Source organism: Anser cygnoides, chromosome 32 (genome assembly GCF_040182565.1).
Source record: "Anser cygnoides isolate HZ-2024a breed goose chromosome 32, Taihu_goose_T2T_genome, whole genome shotgun sequence".
NCBI lineage: Eukaryota > Metazoa > Chordata > Aves > Anseriformes > Anatidae > Anser > Anser cygnoides.
The window spans coordinates 525637-543780 of NC_089904.1; the positions used below are offsets into that span (position 1 = coordinate 525637).

General features: G+C 61.6%; 4 protein-coding genes across 8 annotated transcripts; 3 read left to right on the forward strand and 1 right to left on the reverse strand.

Moving 5' to 3' along the window:
* Window positions 1-1003: 1003 nt before the first annotated feature.
* On the forward strand, window positions 1004-2993 carry CELA1 (chymotrypsin like elastase 1). 2 transcript variants are annotated; one of them, XM_048054661.2, is made up of 7 exons: window positions 1004-1258; window positions 1377-1459; window positions 1555-1655; window positions 1902-2027; window positions 2153-2289; window positions 2526-2671; window positions 2748-2993. In XM_048054661.2, the coding sequence occupies exons 1-7, from the start codon at window positions 1219-1221 to the stop codon at window positions 2973-2975; spliced, it is 861 nt and encodes a 286-aa protein (XP_047910618.1). In that variant the 5' UTR covers window positions 1004-1218; the 3' UTR covers window positions 2976-2993. The 2 variants fall into 2 exon arrangements, with proteins under 2 accessions (XP_047910618.1, XP_066841679.1); XM_066985578.1 differs by having other exon boundaries at window positions 1004-1459; window positions 1902-2289.
* A 752-nt stretch (window positions 2994-3745) lies between these two features.
* Window positions 3746-9073, forward strand: BIN2 (bridging integrator 2). 3 transcript variants are annotated; one of them, XM_048054647.2, is made up of 13 exons: window positions 3746-3997; window positions 5038-5118; window positions 5295-5349; window positions 5490-5584; window positions 5733-5828; window positions 5902-6009; window positions 6101-6186; window positions 6648-6723; window positions 7198-7280; window positions 7492-8290; window positions 8488-8568; window positions 8656-8756; window positions 8861-9072. In XM_048054647.2, the coding sequence occupies exons 1-12, from the start codon at window positions 3839-3841 to the stop codon at window positions 8737-8739; spliced, it is 1803 nt and encodes a 600-aa protein (XP_047910604.2). In that variant the 5' UTR covers window positions 3746-3838; the 3' UTR covers window positions 8740-8756; window positions 8861-9072. The 3 variants fall into 3 exon arrangements, with proteins under 3 accessions (XP_047910604.2, XP_066841678.1, XP_047910603.2); XM_048054646.2 differs by having other exon boundaries at window positions 3747-3997; window positions 8656-9072; XM_066985577.1 differs by lacking the exon at window positions 8488-8568 and having other exon boundaries at window positions 8656-9073.
* A 62-nt stretch (window positions 9074-9135) lies between these two features.
* Window positions 9136-13806, forward strand: SMAGP (small cell adhesion glycoprotein). 2 transcript variants are annotated; one of them, XM_048054663.2, is made up of 4 exons: window positions 9136-9558; window positions 12191-12278; window positions 12426-12503; window positions 12604-13806. In XM_048054663.2, the coding sequence occupies exons 2-4, from the start codon at window positions 12248-12250 to the stop codon at window positions 12774-12776; spliced, it is 282 nt and encodes a 93-aa protein (XP_047910620.1). In that variant the 5' UTR covers window positions 9136-9558; window positions 12191-12247; the 3' UTR covers window positions 12777-13806. The 2 variants fall into 2 exon arrangements, with proteins under 2 accessions (XP_047910620.1, XP_013056235.1); XM_013200781.3 differs by lacking the exon at window positions 9136-9558 and adding an exon at window positions 9611-10367.
* A 426-nt stretch (window positions 13807-14232) lies between these two features.
* DAZAP2 (DAZ associated protein 2) lies at window positions 14233-17235 on the reverse strand. Its single transcript, XM_066985579.1, has 4 exons — window positions 17109-17235; window positions 15950-16071; window positions 15229-15471; window positions 14233-14690 (listed from the first exon to the last, which is right to left on the reverse strand). Exons 1-4 carry the CDS (start codon window positions 17119-17121, stop codon window positions 14562-14564), a joined length of 507 nt encoding a protein of 168 aa, XP_066841680.1. The 5' UTR covers window positions 17122-17235; the 3' UTR covers window positions 14233-14561.
* Between the last annotated feature and the right edge of the window lie 909 nt (window positions 17236-18144).

The following is an 18144-nucleotide window of genomic DNA, read 5'->3' on the forward strand; positions in this document are numbered from 1 at the left end:
GGGGAGATTCAGCTTTATTGTGGGTAGGGGAGGGTTTGGGTCAGGGCTGCCTGGTGTCCATCAGCGGGAACCCTCTGGGTTCCCTTCTGCACCAATAAAAATAGTGATTATTCAGAAACAATTTTCCAAACAAAATCTTTTTTTTTATCCTGTAGTGATAAGAGCAGGTGCATTTTTTTCTTTCCTTTTTCTTTTTTTATTTTTTTCCCCTTCAAACCTGTCAAACTTGGGACAGGTGTTGGCTGCTATCTCGAATGCCATTTTCCATCACCTGCTCCATTTGCGGAGGAAAACCCCGGCACTGCTGGTTTCATCAGATGGAGGATGCCCGAGGAGCAGAGTGTGATTGCCAACACACAGCAGAACAGTCTCCTTTTTAAAGGGAAATAAATTTGTTTATTGTTTTCTTTATTTGCCAGAAGTCAGATTTTTACTACGCCCTGAAGCCATGCTGATATTTTATTTAACCTCAAACTGTCCTGTGTAGTTGTCTGGTTCCAGCCCCACTGCTGGCTGTGCTGGGTGGGATTTTTATTTATTTTTCTTGTAGGGGGTGAAGGTCTTGCATGGCATTTATCCCCATTTTCCCACCCCTGGGTGATGCAGGTGCTGCTATTGTGTTGGGTAAAACGCTCAGAGACATCCCCTAGAGAAATCTGTTGCAAGAGCTATGGGTTGGGCACCCACGGGGCTCAGGACTGGGATGAACGTGAGGTTTAGAGACACGCGTGCTGCAGACAGCAGCTCAAAGAGCAGCAGGTGAGAGCCCGTCCTTGTCTCCCCGTGGATTTCTGATGCCCGTACAAAGTCAGTGGAGGCTTGGGGTCAGGCCTCTGCATCCCGCTTTGCTGATGCCTTGGAGAGCTGCTGTAATGGCTGGGGGAGCCAAAAGGAAAAGGAGAAATGTGGCAGTGCAGCTGTGCCAAACTGCTGGTGGCAGGAGCCAGGTGAACACATCCTGCCTCGATTGTGTAAATTGGGGCAAAAACCACGTTTATAAATAGTAACTTGCATTTAGGTTGTTTTTAGTCCCTGGCACCTCTGGGGCTCCATTCCTGACCTTCGTGGCCACGTATCTTTTGGAAAAAGGACCAAGGCTGCTCGATAGGGCCGAGCCACCTGCTTTTCTTCCCGTCCCTCCTTCTCCATCCCCTTTAAAACCAGCTCCGGGCGAGGGTTTGGACTCACAACAGGCCCAGCTCCGAGGTGACCACCACAATGCTGCAGCTTGTGCTCCTCGCCACCCTCGCCCTCTGCGGTAAGTCCCAGCTCCCAGGGCCCTCGGGCTCGTTAGCAGCTGACGAACCCTCGTTATGATTAACCCCGCTTGCTCTCGGAACCGGGGGCTGCTGGCATCACCACCCCTTTGCCCGCAGGATGCCGCGCCGAGCCGGTGCCGGAGGGGTCGGAGCGGGTGGTCGGTGGGACCGAAGCGCGCTCGCACGCCTGGCCCTCGCAGGTGGGTCCTTGTGGGGAGCAGCCGGGGGCTCTGGTCCCCTCGGGGCTGCTTGGTGAGACCCCCGCACCTCACCCCGCACCGTGTCCCCCCCCCAGATCTCCCTGCAGTATTACTACAGCGGCAGCTGGCACCACACCTGCGGAGGGTCCCTGATCCAGCAGAAGTGGGTGATGACGGCGGCCCACTGCGTGGACGGGTGAGCGCGCATGGGGGCCCCGACCGCCTCTCACAAAAATGTCATTTTCCACTAAAAACCTTGCCGAGGGGAAGTGTAGGTTGACCCCACTCAAAGAGCAGCAGTTCTTGGAGGTCTTTGCTGACCTCTCTGTTAAGGAGGACCGTCCCTGGGGAAATCTCCTTGTGTTGATGATTCTTGTTGTGTTAACTCTTGAAATAATAATAATTTGGAACCCAACCCTGTGCTGTCTTGCCTTCCTGGCAGTGGCCTGACCTATCGCGTTGTTGCCGGCGACCACAACATCAACCAGAACGAGGGCACCGAGCAGATCCTCAGCATCAGCAAGATCATCATCCATCCCTACTGGAACAGAAACAACCTCGCTGCGGGGTAACGCAGCCAGGGAGGGATTTGCTGGGGGGGAGGCAGCACTGCTGGAAGTGTTTTTTTTCCCGTGCACCCCTCGTTTCCCCATCCTGGGGGTCTCTGCAGTGCAATTTGCATCCTCTCCGCAGCTACGACATCGCCCTGCTCCGCCTGTCCAGCTCTGCCACCCTGAACAGCTACGTGCAGCTGGCGGCGCTGCCCCAGGAGGGCGTCATCCTGGCCAACAACTACCCCTGCTACATCAGCGGCTGGGGACTCACCCGCAGTGAGTGCCACCACCACGGGACGGGACGCCCCGGGGCTCACCTGCCCCCAAATCCCACAAAAAAAAAAAAAATGGAAAAAGAGGGGGGGGGCTAATCATTTTTTTTGAAGTCAGTTGAGGTCCCAGAGTGCAGAACGTGGGGTTGTGCTCCAGGTATGGGGCTGCCCGGGGTTGGATGCAGTTGTGCAAAATTTTGGGGGCGTTTTGTGGGATAAGAGGTGCTCACTCCCCTGCAGCTAACGGGCAGCTGTCGAGCGTGCTGCTGCAGGCGTACCTGCCCGTCGTGGACTACCAGACCTGCTCCAGCTCATCCTACTGGGGCTCCACCGTCAAGAACACCATGGTCTGTGCTGGCGGGGACGGCGTGCGCTCTGGCTGCCAGGTACGGCCCCAGCACCCTGTTTTGCCACCCGGCACCCCACCAGCATCCCCGCTCTGACGGTTCCTCGGTCCGGCAGGGTGATTCGGGCGGCCCCCTGCACTGCGCGGTGAACGGGCAGTACCAGGTCCACGGCGTCACCAGCTTCGTCTCCAGCTTGGGCTGCAACGTCAAGGGCAAGCCCACTGTCTTCACACGCGTCTCTGCCTACAGGACCTGGATATCCAGCGTAAGAGCAGAGCACTCACAAATTCATTGCACGTCGCGCTGCCTCTGCTGGCACGGTGGGGCGAGCAGGGAGGCTTGAAGCACCCGCTGGGGCAATGCTAGCGAGGCAATGGGAGAAAAAGTGGATTTGGGGGGGGGGGGGTCCGTGGCAGTGACCCCAGCCCCGTGGTGCTTCTCCTCCCAGGTGATCGCCCAGAACTGAGTGGCCGTGAGAGGAGAACCCAAACCCCAGCCCAGGGGATGGACATGGACTGTTTCAGTCAGAGGCATTTAACTCTTGGAGCTGGTGTCAATAAATTCTGTTCTTCATCAAGAGTGCTCAATGTTGTCTCTGTCCAGCAAGGCCAAGGGTGCTTTGCCCCACTTCTCCTGCCTGCACCCATGCAGTTCTTCCCCAACACACAGCGTCCTCCGCCCTCCCGTCTTTGGGGGCATCCCTTTGGCCAGGTCCCTCTTCTGCCTTGCACAGCGGCTCAGAAAAGATCCACAGGGAAGAAGCAACCAGCCCCAGGCAGCTGAAACGTCCTTGGGCCAAAGGGAAAAACACTCTGAGCCGCTCTGGAGCAGCGACACAGCAAGGGGACAGGGCCGGGATTTCTCCCTGGCCCCAAGCTCTGTTTTTCTTCCAAAACTCATTTGCAATGAGAGGGGATGGATGCGGTGTCTGCCATCACCTCGCCCAGGGCTGCAGGGCCAAAGCCTGTTTACGTGCTTCCCGTTAGCACTAGGCTCACCGCGTTACGCCCCAGCCTGGCTTGGGGTGGGAAAAAAAAAAACTCAAAGAATTGCAGAACTGACTCCAAAAGCAAAATTAAAACCCCAAACAGAAACTCGTGCAAGGGTTACCACGGCTCGGCTGCGCTCGTGCCCCCGCTTCGTCCCACCCTCACGGCTGGGTTTTTCGGGGCGGCTCGCAGCGGGGGGTGCCCGGGCGCTCAGCGGATGCCTCGTTTCGAACTTCCGCAGCAAACACTCGACCACAAGTTGATGCCGAAAGCAGAAACCGCGCGGCAAGCTGCAGCCATGGCAGAGGGCAAGAGCGGGGGAGCCGGGCTCTTCGCCAAGCAGGTCCAGAAGCGGTTCAGCCGGGCACAGGAGAAGGTACGGCCCGGCCCTCCCCATCCCTTATTTCATCTTCCTATTGAATTTCTCCCAGGGTGAGGGTAGGGTGGCACCGAGGGGCTGCTCTTGCTGGGCACCAGACAGCACCCATGGGTGCTCTTGGAGTGTTAATTTGGGTGCCTCTGCGTGCTTGCACGCATCTCTGGGCAGACTCCACCCCGGCTGCAAGGCTTTGGGTTTGCAAACTTGCCCCCAAAGCCCCCCAGGGTGCTTTGGTAGCCTCAAAAAGCAGTTTTTTTCCAAAAAAAAAAAACGTCTTCCGGTGCAGGCTGCCAGGCGGTGGGCGTAGGTGGCACCGGGGTCCCTTGAGCTGGGTCCGGGTCCCCCTGTCCCTGGCAGTGACGGTGACAGCAGGGACCTGGCACCAGGGTGGCCCCCGCAGCGCTGCCGTAGTGGCAGGAAGCAGGGGGAAGGGCTGCGGAAGCAGGTCAAAACGGGGTGATTTGATGCTCTTTCGAGACCATCCCCTCTGTGTTTTTTTTTTTCCCAAAAAAAGCAAGGAGCAGCTCCTGCAGTTCCTGGCGGGGGCTCAGGGCTAAATTCAGCCCTTCCGCAGCAGTATCAGCCCGGGACAGGCCCCGGTCGCTTCCAGGGACCAGCCTCTTCCTGGCCACCCCTCGCACTGCGCTGCTGCTGTGATGGGGAAGCTGAGGGTGGCCTTCATCCGCAGCTCCTCCTCCTCCTCCCAGCAGCGTCACCAGTTCCCAGTGGGGCAGCACCCTGGGGCTTTGCCTGCACCTGGCTTCACCTGCAGGGATGTTTTGGGGAGCGCAGACCTGTAGGGTGTCATAAATGAGGGTGGTAGGGACGCCGTGTTGGCCTGGCTCCCAAAAAGCCACTCTTTTCCCCTAAAAATAAAAACCACCGAGGTTTTTTGTGCAGAGGTTTTGCATCCCTAAGGCAAACCCCAGCCTGGGTGGGCTCCAAGCTGGGGCTGTCAGGTCCTCAGGAGGGGCCCCCCGCATGGTAGAGCTCTGCCACGCTCCATGCCAACGCGTCTCCCCCTCTCCCCATCGCAGGTTTTGCAGAAACTGGGCAAAACCGTCGAGACCAAGGACGAGCAGTTCGAGCAAAGCGCCTACAATTTCCAGCTGCAGCAGGTTGCACCGGGGAGCGGAGGGGACCTGGGGGGGGACAGGGACACCCCGTGCCATGCCTGTGCCATCCCCATGCCCACAGCCTCTTGTGCTCCACATGTCCCCAGTGGGCTTGTGGCCCCCACCACCCCGCCCATGGGGTTCTGATCTCTACCCCCCCCAACACATTTGATTTGCAGAATGAAGGCAACAAACTCTACAAAGACCTCAAGGCTTTTGTCAACGCGGTGAAAGGTAGGGTGCAAGCCCCCGTCCGCACCCCGACCTCAGGAAACGCAGCTCGGTGGAGCCGGGGGGAGCCGAGCCCTGCTGCGTTTTCTTGCCGTGCATCGCGAACCTGCGGCACGCTCTGAATTTTTGCAACCCCTCCGCAGTGATGCACGAAAGCTCCCGGAAAGTGGCCGAAACTCTGCAGGAGATTTACAGCCCCGACTGGGACGGCCACGCAGAGCTGAAAGCCATAGCAGATGTGAGCCCCCTTGGGGACAGCCCCCACGGGTCAGGGGGCGCAGAGCCAGCTCCCGGGGGAGGCAGCCCAGCACGTCCAGCCGGCGAGCGCCGGGGGGGGACCAGGAGCTCTGCCCCCACTCATCCCTGTCCCCTTTTCGTCCCCGCAGAGCAACGACCTCCTGTGGGACGACTACGAGGCGAAGCTGGCCGACCAGGCGCTGCGGCTGATGGAGAACTACCTGGCGCAGTTCGGTGACATTAAGGTACCCCCGCGGGCGGTGGCACAGCGCGGCACGCAGCCGGCTCGCGGCTGAGCCCCCGGTGCCCCCCCCTCAGGAGCGCATCGCCAAGCGGGGCCGCAAGCTGGTGGACTACGACAGCGCCCGGCACCACCTCGAAGCCCTGCAGAACGCCAAAAAGAAGGACGAGGCCAAAATCGCCAAGGTTGGGGCTGGCACGGGAGCCCTGCCTGGGGTGGCTGGCGGGGCCGTGCATCGTGCCGGGAACCCCACGGCCCCCCCTTGCCTCTCCGCAGGCTGAGGAGGAGTTCAACAAAGCCCAGGCGGTGTTTGAAGACCTGAACAGGGAGCTTCGGGAGGAGCTGCCCGTCCTCTACAGCAGGTATCGCGCGTGGCGCACGGGACGTGCCCGCTCTGCTCTGCCAAAATGCACCTTCTGGGGGGGCAGGGCGGCAAATCCAGCCCCCACCCCAAAACCCAAGTGGGCCCCTTGGAATGGCGTTGTCTGAGCGAAAGCCTTGCAAATTCATGTGTGGCAGCTCCCCGGATCTTGGCTGATAACCACACGGTGCCAGCTCGGCGCTGTTCGTCCACTGCTGGGGAGAACTGGGGGGGTTCTCCCCCGAGCCCCCATGGGTGCTGCCGGCGGTGCGGCGGCTTGGGGACGTGGGGCGGTCACAGCCGGGAGATGGCAGCACTGCCCCCGCAGCAGGACAGCCCGGGACAGGCACCCAGGCCCCTCTCGTCCCCCCCCCCCGAGGATGGGTGCTCGTGGCTGGGGGGGCTCCGCAACCCCCCGGCCACCCTCCTCCCTCTGCCTCCACCCCGGTTTCTCTCCCGCAGCCGCATTGCCTGCTACGTGACCATCTTCCAGAACATCTCCAACCTCCGGGACATCTTCTACAAGGAGATGAGCAAGGTAAGACCCCCAGAATTCCTCCCCCCTCGCCGGCGTTGCGCTGCTCGCCGTTTGCTGTAGGGACCCGCGCTGGCTCCAGCGTGCCGATGGCGTTGTTGGCTGACGAGTGCTGTTGTTTCCCCCCAGCCTAGCCTGAGAGTTACAGCAGTCCTGGGGCTAGGAAGAAAGCTTTTTTATCAATTGATTGTGTGGTGGATAAATAGAGGTGGGGTTGCTTGATTTGCGTTAACGTCAGCCCTGGGAAGTTGCGCTGGGGTAAAAATTTTTCCCGACTGCTGCCTCCAGAGCCAAGGAGAGGAAGGATGGGAGACGTGACTTCCTCGGCAGCGGGGCTGCTTTCCGGTCCCAAACCAGCTGCTTTTTAACTGAGATTTGCCCAGGGGCATGGCTGTGGGCTCCAAGCCCACGCAGGGTGGGGAGTGGGAGCCCCGGGGTTCCCAGGGGGCTCTGAGGGTTTCTCTCCTGCCCATGCAGCTCAACCGCGACCTCTACGAGGTGATGGGCAAACTGGACAAGCAGCACTCCAGCAAAGTCTTCATCATCAAAGGCGTTTCCAGGTAAAGGGGGAGGCTCACACCGCTGAATCACCCCCTCCCCAAGGAAGCAGATGGGTGCTGCAGCCCCCAGGCTCTGCCTGTGGTCCCTGGGGATGGACGAGCATCTCCTGGTGCTGGGTGGAGGGTGGTGCTGCTGCATGCACCCAGGTGGGATCCAGCAGCATTCGGGGGCTCACAGGGACTTAAACTCCCCTGTCCCCCCTCCATGCAGCAACCGGCGCTCTCTGGTCATCTCCTCACCCGTGAGCCCCCCAGCCATGTACCCATGCCCAGGGAAGGCACCGGGCGAGCCACCCACCTCACCAGCCCCGCGCCCGGACTGGGAGCCCGTGCTGGAAGCGGAGATGGCATCAGCATCCCCCGAGGAGGGCAGCGACGCCGCTGAAAGCATCTCCAATGGCCCCGCGGAGATGGGTGCTGGCGAGCTGGGTGCTCCCGTCCCTGGTCCTCCTCCAGCCTCACCAGCGAGCATGGGGTCTGCGTCAGAAACCGCATCGGTCTCCAGCGAGGAGTCCCAGGAGCCTGTCCTCACCCCTGAAGCTCCGTCCCCTGAAACGGGGGTGTCCAAGGGCAGTGGGTCCCCTGGGCTCCCCAAAAGCCAGGCTGGGAGCCCCGTGTCTGCTGGTCTAGAGGCAGCAGGGGCTGATGGAGGGGTGCAGGTGGGAGCCGAGGGCATCGCCGCCTCCCTGGCCTCACTGATTTTATCCGAGGCAATTGCCACGGCCGCCAGCACCACGCCAGCGGAGCCAAAAAGTGCCACAGAGGATCCGGACGGCGCCGACAGCGAGGGTCTCGCACGTCCTGAGAGCACCGGGGACAGCTCGGGGGGGGACCCGCCATCCCCAGCCAGCACCCACGGTGCCACCGGGCCCACAGCAGAGGCACGAGGGTGCCTGTCCCTGGGCGGTGGGCAGGGTGCGTGCCAGCTCGCCGGGGCCGTGGGAGAGCACAGCGACTCCGAGGAAAGCGTGGAGGTGGTGGATGTGTTGCCAAAGGCGGCCAAAACACAGGTGAGAGCGGCGGGGGGGTGACGTGCCATAAGCTGGTGTCCGGAGGGGGCAGGGGGGCCAGGACACCGTGCTGGGGGCTGCACCCAGCAAATGTTTCCCAGCGGTTCCGGCCCCAGCAAGGGGATATGGGGCTGGGGGTGTAGGGGGAGGAGCAAGGAGGTGAGTCCCAGCCTGGTGCGTTGCTCATCCGGCTACAGATGGGGCTGGAGCTGGCCCTCGAGGAGGGATCAAGTGGCTGCATCCAGGACAGCGCCGCCCCCCCCGGCTCCCAAACTGAGGTGGGTGCAGCGAGGGCTCTGCTTCATCCCCACGGACCGAAGCACGAGGTCTCCAGCCCAGCATCACCCCGCTCTCTGTGTCCCCAGGAGCAAGGGACACCCGGAGAATTGGAGCAGGATGCGAGCCAGGACCCCCCCCAGGACCCCAGCGAAAGCCTCACGTCCCTGTGAGCCCAGCGCCCAGAGAGGTGCGGGCAGGAGGGAGGGGAAGGAGCTTTTATGGGGCTGCCTGCAGATAACTTTGTTTAACCGTAACGCGCTTTACAACCCCCCCGTCACATCTGAAATAAAGGCAGAGGGCAGACACCGGTGCCTGAAAACGCAGCAAGAAGAGGTGGAATTTTCTGGAAAGGCGACTGAGGGCCGAATATCGGCGCCGGGCATCTCGTCTCCATCATGAGAGGCAGCGCTGGGGGGCTGCAATGCGGCACAGCTGGAGCAGCCCACGCAAAATTGCCAAAAAGCGCAGCTTGGGGATGCCTGGGCATCATCACCGGCTCACGTGGGAGCTCCCTGCCTGTGGGTTTAGGGCTGGATCCAGGTGGGATTTGTTTCCCCATTCTCCCCCGGCACCGCCGGGCCGCCTCTGCGGTTTGCGGTGACTCACGAGGAAGGCGTCGGGCTGGTTTCTTCACGCCAGGCTGGCTGCTCCTCTCCCCAAAATCTGCTGCCATGCAGAAAAAGAGCCCCAATTCGCTTTGAAATCCTGAGAATTGAAGCGGACCCCGCTGGCCGAGCCTCGTGCGATGCGTGGCCGCTCTGGCGCGCACCCAAAGCGCTCGCGTGGCCACGGGGCTGCTGCGGGATCCCCTCTCCCTCGCCAGCAAGGGGTTAAGCGGGGAGGAATTGCAGCCTTTATTATCAGGGCAGTGGAACTGGAAAGGTGAGGCAGGAAGGGGAAACGCCTGGGCTGTGCCCTGGCGAGGCTGCACAGGCAGCGGCGAGCGCACATGGTGCCGGCAGCCCCTCGCCCCGGCGCAGCTGGCACAGGTACGGGGAGATGTGGGGAGATTCGGGGGGGGGCCCGAGGGGGGTTTCTGCATGCATGGGTTTGCATAGCAAATGGGCATTCGATGAAGCACGAGGTCCTGCGTCGGTGGCTGCCCCGTGGAGCTGCTGGGTGGTGATATCTGCTCGGCCCCGCTGCAAAGGGGCCGGGCTGCCGTGCCAAAGCATCGCTGCCTCGATGGGTGCACGGCCGCTGGATTCCGGCTGGCGAGCGGCTTCCCTGGGAGCAAGCAGGAAGCGGAACGGCCTCAGCCCACCGCGGTGAGAGGTGGGAGAAGCTTAAACAGAGCTTAAATCAGCAGAAACCCGAGCAAAAGCCAGGCAGGGCACTGGGAGAGCACGAGGCGCCGTTCCCAGGGATGTAGCGCAGTGAGACGGAGCAGGAAACGGGGTCACCCAGCATCTCTGCTCGCCCCAGCCTCTGGCCACTGGGTTTGGGATCTGGGGGCTGCGAAGGGGGTGTCGAGCATCCCCTGCACCCGACTGCTCTCGAGCTTTTTGGGAGCTGCAGGGCGGGGAGGGCTCCGCCGTGGGAACCGCTCTTGAGCAACTCGGAGGATTTGGCCAGCACGCAAGAATGAGGAAGATTCGGGTTGGGTTTTTTGGTAGCTTTTTTTTTTTTCTTTTTTTTTTTTTTTTTCCCCCCCAACTCCTGCTTTAAAAGCACATGGAGATCTGTAGGGATCCGGCACACTGGGGAAGCTGGGTCAGCCTGGCTGTGGCACAGCACCCTGCGTGCCGCGGACACCCCGACCCCACGCCAGCTCGTGGCCACATCCTGCCCCGCCAAGGTACCCGCCGTGCTGCGATCCCTGCCCCGTTGGGCCCCCCCATGCTGAGCACGGGGGCTCCTTCCCGTGGTGCCGGTGCGGTGGGGAGGGATACGGGAGTGATGTGGAGTGGCCGGGCTCCTGCTGGGATGCAACATGGGGGGGGCTTTGCTTTAATGATTGAGCGATGATGTTTTCCTGCCAGAGTCTCTTCCCAGAGCTGAATTTTGGGTGAAATGGGGCCAGGTGCGTGCCGGCTGCTTTGGTTATAGCTCCAGCGAGCTTTACAGGGAGCCATGGGCAGCGCCGTGTTTATACAGAAACAAAACTTTGGCCAAATGCCCCCCAGGGACCCCTCTCCTCAAAGTACCCAGCTCCCTGTGCAATCAGCAGCATTTTTTCCTCCTTTCCTTGAAATCCCAGCAGTAGGTTCTTACAGAAATATTATCCATCCCTTACTCCAAAGCAGCCCAAGCTGCTGCTGCTCCATGGCAAGGCAGCAGCTGCCTTCGGAGGCTGTGTGCTTGCAGGTTGTGCCCATGCAAGGCAGGTTCAGCCCCAGAGATGGCTCGTTCCCAGCTCCTCCGCCCAGACATCGCTGTCGGCAGAGCTTTAAAGCAAATTTCCTGGTTTAAATGCCATGCAAGCTTCTGCACTGGGCTTTGAAACTTTGTCCCACATCGCTGGGCTCAGACGGGTTTTTTTGCAATGCTGGATTGCAGCGGCGGTGCCAGCGGGACCGTCTGCTCCGCATCGCACTCGAGAAACTGGTTCTGCGCTCTGCAGCCGGTCCGGGGCTCGCCTGAGCCCGGGGCAAAGTTGTCGAGGCCGGGGCAATGTTGCCGAGCTCGGGGTCCCAGCATCTCGGGGTCCTGGGCCCCCGTCTGCTGAGCGGGCACAGCGCGAGCACCGCCGCACAGCGCCGGGCAGGGGGCTGTGAGCCCAAATTCACCCGGCGCTGTACGCCCCGGCGGCTGGGCTCCGCTGGCGGCTGGATGCAAACCCCGCTGCTGTCAGGGCTGGTTTGCACGCTCAGGCTGAACAAGCCCTGGCCCGACAGCGCTTTGAGTCACACAGGCACACGGCGGGACGAGCAGGGCGAGAGCAGCTCCCGAGGGCAGCTCCCGGCGTCTCCAACCCTCACGGCATCCCCGGCCGTGCCAGGGGGCCGCATCCAGCGGCTCCCGCTTCGGGCACGCGTCCAGCGCTCGGCTCGCTCCTGGTGGTTCAATTTGCTTCTTTTTTCTTTTTTCTTTTTTTTTTTTGGGGGGGTGAGATTTATTTGCTCCTGACATCTAGCGGCGTCTCTCCGCAGGGCCGCTGAGTCACTTGTGCCCGAGAGCAGGAGCCGTTGCCCCGGGCCTGCCAGCAGCAGCAGCGACCACTTATTTTGGGGGCTGCCAAGGTTGTTGCTGCAGATGGCTTTGGTGGCTGCTCGTCCCCCAGCATGCTCAGGAGGGAGCTTTGCAGGGGCAGAGTCACGGCTGCAGCAGCTCCGGGTGTCAGATTTGCGAGGTTTTGCAAGGCTTTACAGGCAAAGGCAATTCGGCTCCGCAAAACTTAAAACTTTTGAGAGCAAATTGCCAAACCTGCAGCCCATTTCCCCAGTGCACGCCTGCTGGCTGGGATGCACGGCCCCGGCACAGCTCGCTCCAACCCGCAGCAGCAATTCCTGCCCCAGCCTGCGCCTCTCCACCAGCCCGAGCGAAGCCCCTGCACTGAGCGTTTCCCGGCTGTCCAGCACCACCAGTGCTGGCTCAGCACCGAGCCCCTCACAGCAGCGGACCCGCGCTGTGCCGACCCCTGCCCTGCACGCTCACAGCTTTTCTTCCTTTTCTTGGTAGTCGTGAAGGAGCCCAGACCCTCACCTGGAAGGAGCCGGCAGCGCCAGGGCCGATGCCATGGAAGGAGCTCAGCCCCCGCTAGCTGCAGGTAAGACCCTGGGACCCCTGTTTGCCTTTTTGCCCCCAAATCCTCCAGGAGCCCTCGCCCGAGGCCACCGCGTGCCCCGTCCAGCTCAGAGCCGGCTCGGTACCGGCCTCGCTCACTTTCCTCTCTCCTTCCCCAACGCTGCTGCAGAAGAGCTGACAACCCCAGGGCTGAAGAAGGCGCACACCCCCCCTCTGCATGAGGACGCCAACACGGCTGTCATCGCAGGTAGGGGCTCCGTGCCGCGGCCACCCCGCCGACCGGGCAGCAGCTCCGGACAGGCCGCTCGGGGCTAAATCCTGCTCCTCTCCGCCTTTCCCCCTGGCAGTTGTCATCACGCTGGTGTTCATCACCCTGCTGACGGTCCTGGTGGTGATCATCATCTACCTGTACAGAAACAAAGGCAGCTACCTCACCTACGAGCAGCCGGCGGCCGAGACGGACGTGTCGGTGCAGATGGAGGATGCCCCCTCCAAGGAGAAGGAAGAGTATTTCATCTGAGCCCCTGGGTGCAGCGCGCGCCCCTCTCTTGCACTCAGGTCTGATGCCATGTGGCCTAAATTTCTCGGAGTCTGGGATCTAGAAGCTTTTTTTTTCTTTTTTTTTTTTTTCCCTTTTTTTTCCCCCTTAATTTATTAAGCAAACCATAGAAGATAAAAACCAGGCGTGGCAGAGGGCAGCCCCGCTCTGGCTGCTCACACCCTGTCCTCCCTTTGGTGCTTTCTAATACAGCCCAGTGACAAATGCGTGAAGAATCGCTGTTGTTTTTTCCTTATCTCACGAAACAATTAAGTTATTCTGCTCTGGGTTTAGGGTTGGGGTAATCAGCGTGGCTAATTTCGAGGCTAAGGTGGAGAATGCTTGTAAAGCAACCTGATCGATCACCCAAGTCACAAGGGGCTGCTGGCACGGGCAGTTCCTCCTTTAAATCAGCCCCCCCAAAAAAAACCTGAAGGAGGAAGTTTGCAAAATAGCAGCAAAGAGGAAATAAGCGAAGAAACCCTAAGGCGTGCGACCGGCAGGAGCCAAGGGGGTTTATTTGAAGTCTAACGCAAGTCTGCCACTTTATTCAAATTTTCAAAATAGTCTTTATTCTACTTTTTTTTAGTATAAAAAAATCCACAAGTTAAGTGCACCACAGTGTATACAGAGAGATACGTAATGCTGAACTTCCATAACAGTCAGTTGGATGGTTAAACACAACATATACAGGACACAGATTTAGATTAAACTGAAACCTCGAGATAAAATATATTTGAATCTGATATTTTTCTTCATAAAACAAAACAAAAAAAAAGAAAAACACTGAGGATCCCTGAAATATTCTTCTTAACCCTACTAAGACTTCATTATACCCAAGTCATTTCTGAAGTATGCATTCGTAAAACAACTGATTAACCAAGCTAATTTGTGTGTTGATTGACAGTTGCTACACACCCTTGTGCAGATGGTAACCAGCCTCTCTGTTTGAACAACAGCCTTAAGGAGTTTTGGTGTCAGGACACCAGGTTGAGTTCAAAAAAAAAAGAAAAAGAGTTGGTTTATTAAGCATAGTCCTAAAAGCCTAGTTAGCATTTAATGAAATGTTCAAACATGAGTTGCATTGTGTTTCTGGCACCAAAGCATGGCTTTGATTAGATCTAATGTGCAAAGAAATCCAAGATTACTTGGAGTGTATAAAAGAAATCCCATGACACACGCCAGCTGCATACCTTCCTAGAGGGGAGCGAAGGGCGACTGTGAGCACAGGGTGCTTCGAGGGATCCGCTCTAGAGTGAGGTCAGGAAGGAAGAAGCGCCGAGGTGCCCCTGGTACTGGGAGGTGAAGGTTGCCTCGCTTCCTACCCAGCACCTTTGCTTCTCTGGAGGGGAAACCCCAACGCCTGCGGGGCTCGGTCAGCACGAACGCGAGGGGAAGGGGTCGCGCCCCGCCACCAGCTCGGCTCCCTCGCCCTCCCCAAAGCAGCCGATTAATAAAGCCCAGCGACGGCGCTGCGGTGTCACCCCAGCGAAACGCGAGGGAGAGGCAGGGCTGCTCAGCTCGCGTTCGTTTGGGGAATCCGTCTCCCCTCCCCGTCCCAGCAGAGGCCCCGCTCTCGGCACGGGGGCTCCTCGCTTCGCTTTCCGCCGTGCCGAGACAGGAAGAGACCTCGCAGCGGTGTGTCTGATCTGCAACCTCGGGTTAATATGGACTAAAGCAGTTACATCGTGAGAAGTGCTGACGGTATGTGATGTCTTTCCTTACACAAATGTAGCCCCCCCCCTCTCCCCCCGGCCCCTTCCTTCTTCACCAGATAGTGTAGCCGCCGTCTGAGCCTCCCAGGAAGAAGTTCCCCTTCCGCTGCGTCACCAAGACGTTGGCTCCCTGCATGACGGCCAGCTGGGCGGCGTTGGGGGGGCAGCCAGGAGGGGGGGGCTGCAAAAGAGAGAAAGGACGGGGGCTGGAGGAGCGCTGCAGCTCCTCCTGGCACCCATCCACCTCGGACCGCGGGCGCCCGGCACCTGCTGCTGGCTGCCAGGCGGGGATCGAGGCCAGGGTGGGAAACACTCGGCTTCCACGCCCTGCCCTCTGCTTTTGGGAGGCTTTTTGTGCGCGCAGAGGAGCAAAACCCTGGCGTGGCCGCGAGTCTGAGGAGATCCAGGGCAGCAGGGAGCGAGGGCGAGCTGCAGCCGGGTCACCCAGCAGCCCTGCTGCTGCCTCGCCTCCCTCCGGGGCATGTTACGGTGTGGCCCCCGGGCTGACCTGGGGTCTGTGAGTAGATGGAGCCCCAGAGCCACACGTCGGCTGCTCTCAGCCAAGCTCAGAGGGAGCAAAACCCTCCGCACGAAGGCAGGAGCCTCCTTTTCTCCCAGCCAACGTGACGAATTCGCTTTGCTCACAAAACCAGGCCCGTCTCCCCCGCGCACCCCCACGACCGAAGCGCGCGTGTGCTTGAGGAGCTGGCTGTACTCACAGGGATGCTGGCCGTTCCGCCGGCCCCAAACCTGGCTCCAGCATCAAAGCCGCCTTCGACGAGGACTGTGGAGCCTGGGGGATACACGGGGCCCACGGGGTAATAGGCCATGGGGACGGAGGAGCCGATGGGACCCACGGCCACGGACTGGGCCACGGGCAGGAAGACCGAAGTGCCCGGGTACGCCGCGGACATGGTGGGGACGGTGGCGGCCCCCAGAGGCACGAAGCTGGGACGGTAAAGCTGCAAAAAAAAAAAAAGCCACGCAGGCAGGTTTAGAGCTTTATTACTCCCCACACCCACCTGCTTACTCAGAACAAGCCCTGAGCTAGACTTTCACCCTCCCGCCTGCCCAGGGGAGCGCTCTGCCCGGGCGTTTAGTTGTGTGTGTCCTGGGGGGGGGGCAATTTCCCACTGCTGCCGCTCGGGGAGAGATCCCCCGCAGCCCCCAAGAGTCCGCCCAGGACATTGCCACAGACGGATTTTTGGCTGGGGGCTCGCTGGGGATCCCCTTAGCTCAAAGGGAAGCTCCGAGCAACGCCCGTGTCTTGGGTTCACGTCGATTTGGGGCCCAGGGATAGGAGCAGCAAACCAGCCCCCCAGCGTAAAAATAATTATAATAGCAATAATTAAAAATAATAATAATAATCAGTGACACGTTTAGCCAGGGATTCCTTTTTTTTTTAGGAGAAACAAACCCCGCGAGCAGCCCCCCACCTACCTCGGAGTACGCAGGCGGCGCGTCCGTGTAGGGCGGCGGCTGGGGCAGCGGCAGGGCCTGCGGGTACACGGGGGGGTTGGCGGGGGGCTGCACCGGGTAGGCGGCCTGGGGGGGGTACTGCCCTGCGGGGAAAAAACGGCAATTCGCCCCGAGTCAGAAACACGAGAATTCACCCCAAAACAGAAACGCGCGGCGGAGCGGCACCGGGGGACACCGGGACCCCCCCGGGGACACTGAGAACCCCCCGGGGACACCGACACCCCCCCCCCGGGGGGAGCAGCGGCGGCCGTGACCCCTCCCCCCCCCAGCACCACCCCCCCGGGGGTCCTCGGGGCTGCCCGGGGGGGGTCCCAGGGTCATGGGGGGGGGGGCAGGACGCTCCCCGCTACACACGGTGCCCCCCCCCCCAAATCACTCCCGGGCCATACAAGACCCCCCCTCACCCTCAGGCCCTGCCCCTCCAGGCCCCCCTTTTACCCCTGGGCTCTACCCACAGCCCCCCCATACCTCAGTTCCTCTCCCCCAGCCTCAGGACCCCCCCCCCGCTCCCCCCCGCCCCCTTTTATTTTTTGGGGGGGCTCAGCCGCCCCCGCCGCCGTCCCCCGGATCCCCAAATCACCCGGGGGGGTCCCCGTGCCCCCCCCATGACGTCACCCCGAACCCCCCCTTGCCCACCCCTCCGCGAAGCGGGTCCCCCCTGACGTCACCCGGGGGGGGAGTCCCTGACGTCACCAGGGAGGGTCCCCAGTCCATGCCCCCCCCCCCGACCTGCGGGGTCCCCCCCCCGCCCCAGTGCCCCCCCCCCCCGAGGGCCCCCCCCCGTTACCTCACCCGGCCCCCGTGACGTCATGCGGGGATCCACTGACGTCACCCGAGGGCTCCCCCCCCCCCAGCGCTTAACGCCCCCCCGCCCCTTACGTCACCGGGCTTCCCCCCCCACACCGTCCGGCACACAAAGGGTTAACGGCCCGGCCGAGCCGAGCGGCGCCATGGCAACCGCGAGCCCGCCCCCTCGCCCGCCCCGCTCCCATTGGTCCGCTCGGCCCCGGCCCGGCCGCGCGGTCACGCGCTGCGGCGAGGCCCTTAAAGGCGCCGCGGCCCCGGGTAGGGGTGGCGCCGGGCGGAGCGGGGGGAGGTCGCGGCGCGGCCCGGTCCTTGCCTTTGCCGTTCATGGCGGCGGCGGCGGCGGCGGCCCGGTCCCGCTGTGCCCGCGCCGCGCGCGCTCCCGCCTGCCTGTCACTGCGGCCCGCGGGGGCGCGGGGGGGGGGCGGGGGCAGGAAGCGGCCGCTCCACGCCCGCTGCTGCGTCACCGCGCGCGGGGGCGGGGCCGAGCGCTCTTAAAGGGGCCGCTCCCCCTTTTACCCCCTGACCTTTGGGGGGGGGCGTCATTTAGGGCCCGGGGGGGGGGCGGGGGGGGGGGTCCTGAGGCTGGGGGAGGGGAACTGAGGTATGGGGGGGCTGTGGGTAGAGCCCAGGGGTAAAAGGGGGGCCTGGAGGGGCAGGGCCTGAGGGTGAGGGGGGGTCTTGTATGGCCCGGGAGTGATTTGGGGGGGGGGCACCGTGTGTAGCCCATTTGTTTTTATGGGGGTCACCCAGCATGGCCCAGGGGCGTTGGGGTGGGGGGGGGGGGTCACCCTGTATGGCCCGGGGTGATTTGGGGGCGGGGGGGGTCACCTTGTATGGCCCCGGGTCATTTGGGGGGCGGGGGGGTCATCCTGTATGGACCAGGGGTGATTTGAGGGGGGGGCCACCCTGTATAGCCCAGGGTGATATGGGGGGGGTCACCCTGTATGGGTATGGCCTGAGGTGATCTGGGGGGGGGGGGAGTCACCCTATATGGCCCAGGGGGGAATTTGGGGGGGGTATACCCCTGCATAGCCCGGGGTGATTTGGGGGGGGGGTCAGACCAGGCCTTTCCCCAGGCCAGGGACTAAGGAAATGGGGGGGGGGGGGGGGGCAAGCAGAGCCCTTGGCGCTCCCCCTGCTTCCCCCCAAATCGCACCCCCAGAAGCCGCCTCTGAGCTCCCGCTTAAAAGACTGGGCATGGCCAGTGACCTCCAAACATCGTTAAGCTTAATTAAGCCTCAAGGACTGCGTGAGGCATCAGCAGGGAGAGCAGCTCATTAGCGCGACTAGCGCTCGCTTGGCTCCGGAGGCCTCCAGGTTGTGTGGGCTCCTCTGCGCCGTGTCCGTGG

Coding starts and splice junctions, on each gene's coding strand:
- CELA1 (XM_066985578.1), top strand. CDS start 1,378: ATGCCGCGCCGAGCCGGTGCCGGAGGGGTCGGAGCGGGTGGTCGGTGG. Junction 1,460..1,554: donor CGCACGCCTGGCCCTCGCAG/GTGGGTCCTTGT, acceptor TCCCCCCCCCAG/ATCTCCCTGCAGTATTACTA. Junction 1,656..1,901: donor GCGGCCCACTGCGTGGACGG/GTGAGCGCGCAT, acceptor CCTTCCTGGCAG/TGGCCTGACCTATCGCGTTG.
- BIN2 (XM_048054647.2), top strand. CDS start 3,839: ATGCCTCGTTTCGAACTTCCGCAGCAAACACTCGACCACAAGTTGATG. Junction 6,010..6,100: donor ACGAGGCCAAAATCGCCAAG/GTTGGGGCTGGC, acceptor GCCTCTCCGCAG/GCTGAGGAGGAGTTCAACAA. Junction 6,724..7,197: donor TCTACAAGGAGATGAGCAAG/GTAAGACCCCCA, acceptor CTGCCCATGCAG/CTCAACCGCGACCTCTACGA.
- SMAGP (XM_048054663.2), top strand. CDS start 12,248: ATGGAAGGAGCTCAGCCCCCGCTAGCTGCAG. Junction 12,279..12,425: donor TCAGCCCCCGCTAGCTGCAG/GTAAGACCCTGG, acceptor ACGCTGCTGCAG/AAGAGCTGACAACCCCAGGG. Junction 12,504..12,603: donor CAACACGGCTGTCATCGCAG/GTAGGGGCTCCG, acceptor TCCCCCTGGCAG/TTGTCATCACGCTGGTGTTC.
- DAZAP2 (XM_066985579.1), bottom strand. Junction 15,472..15,949: donor CGCCGCCTGCGTACTCCGAG/GTAGGTGGGGGG, acceptor TTTTTTTTGCAG/CTTTACCGTCCCAGCTTCGT. Junction 14,691..15,228: donor GCGGAACGGCCAGCATCCCT/GTGAGTACAGCC, acceptor TCTCTTTTGCAG/CCCCCCCCTCCTGGCTGCCC.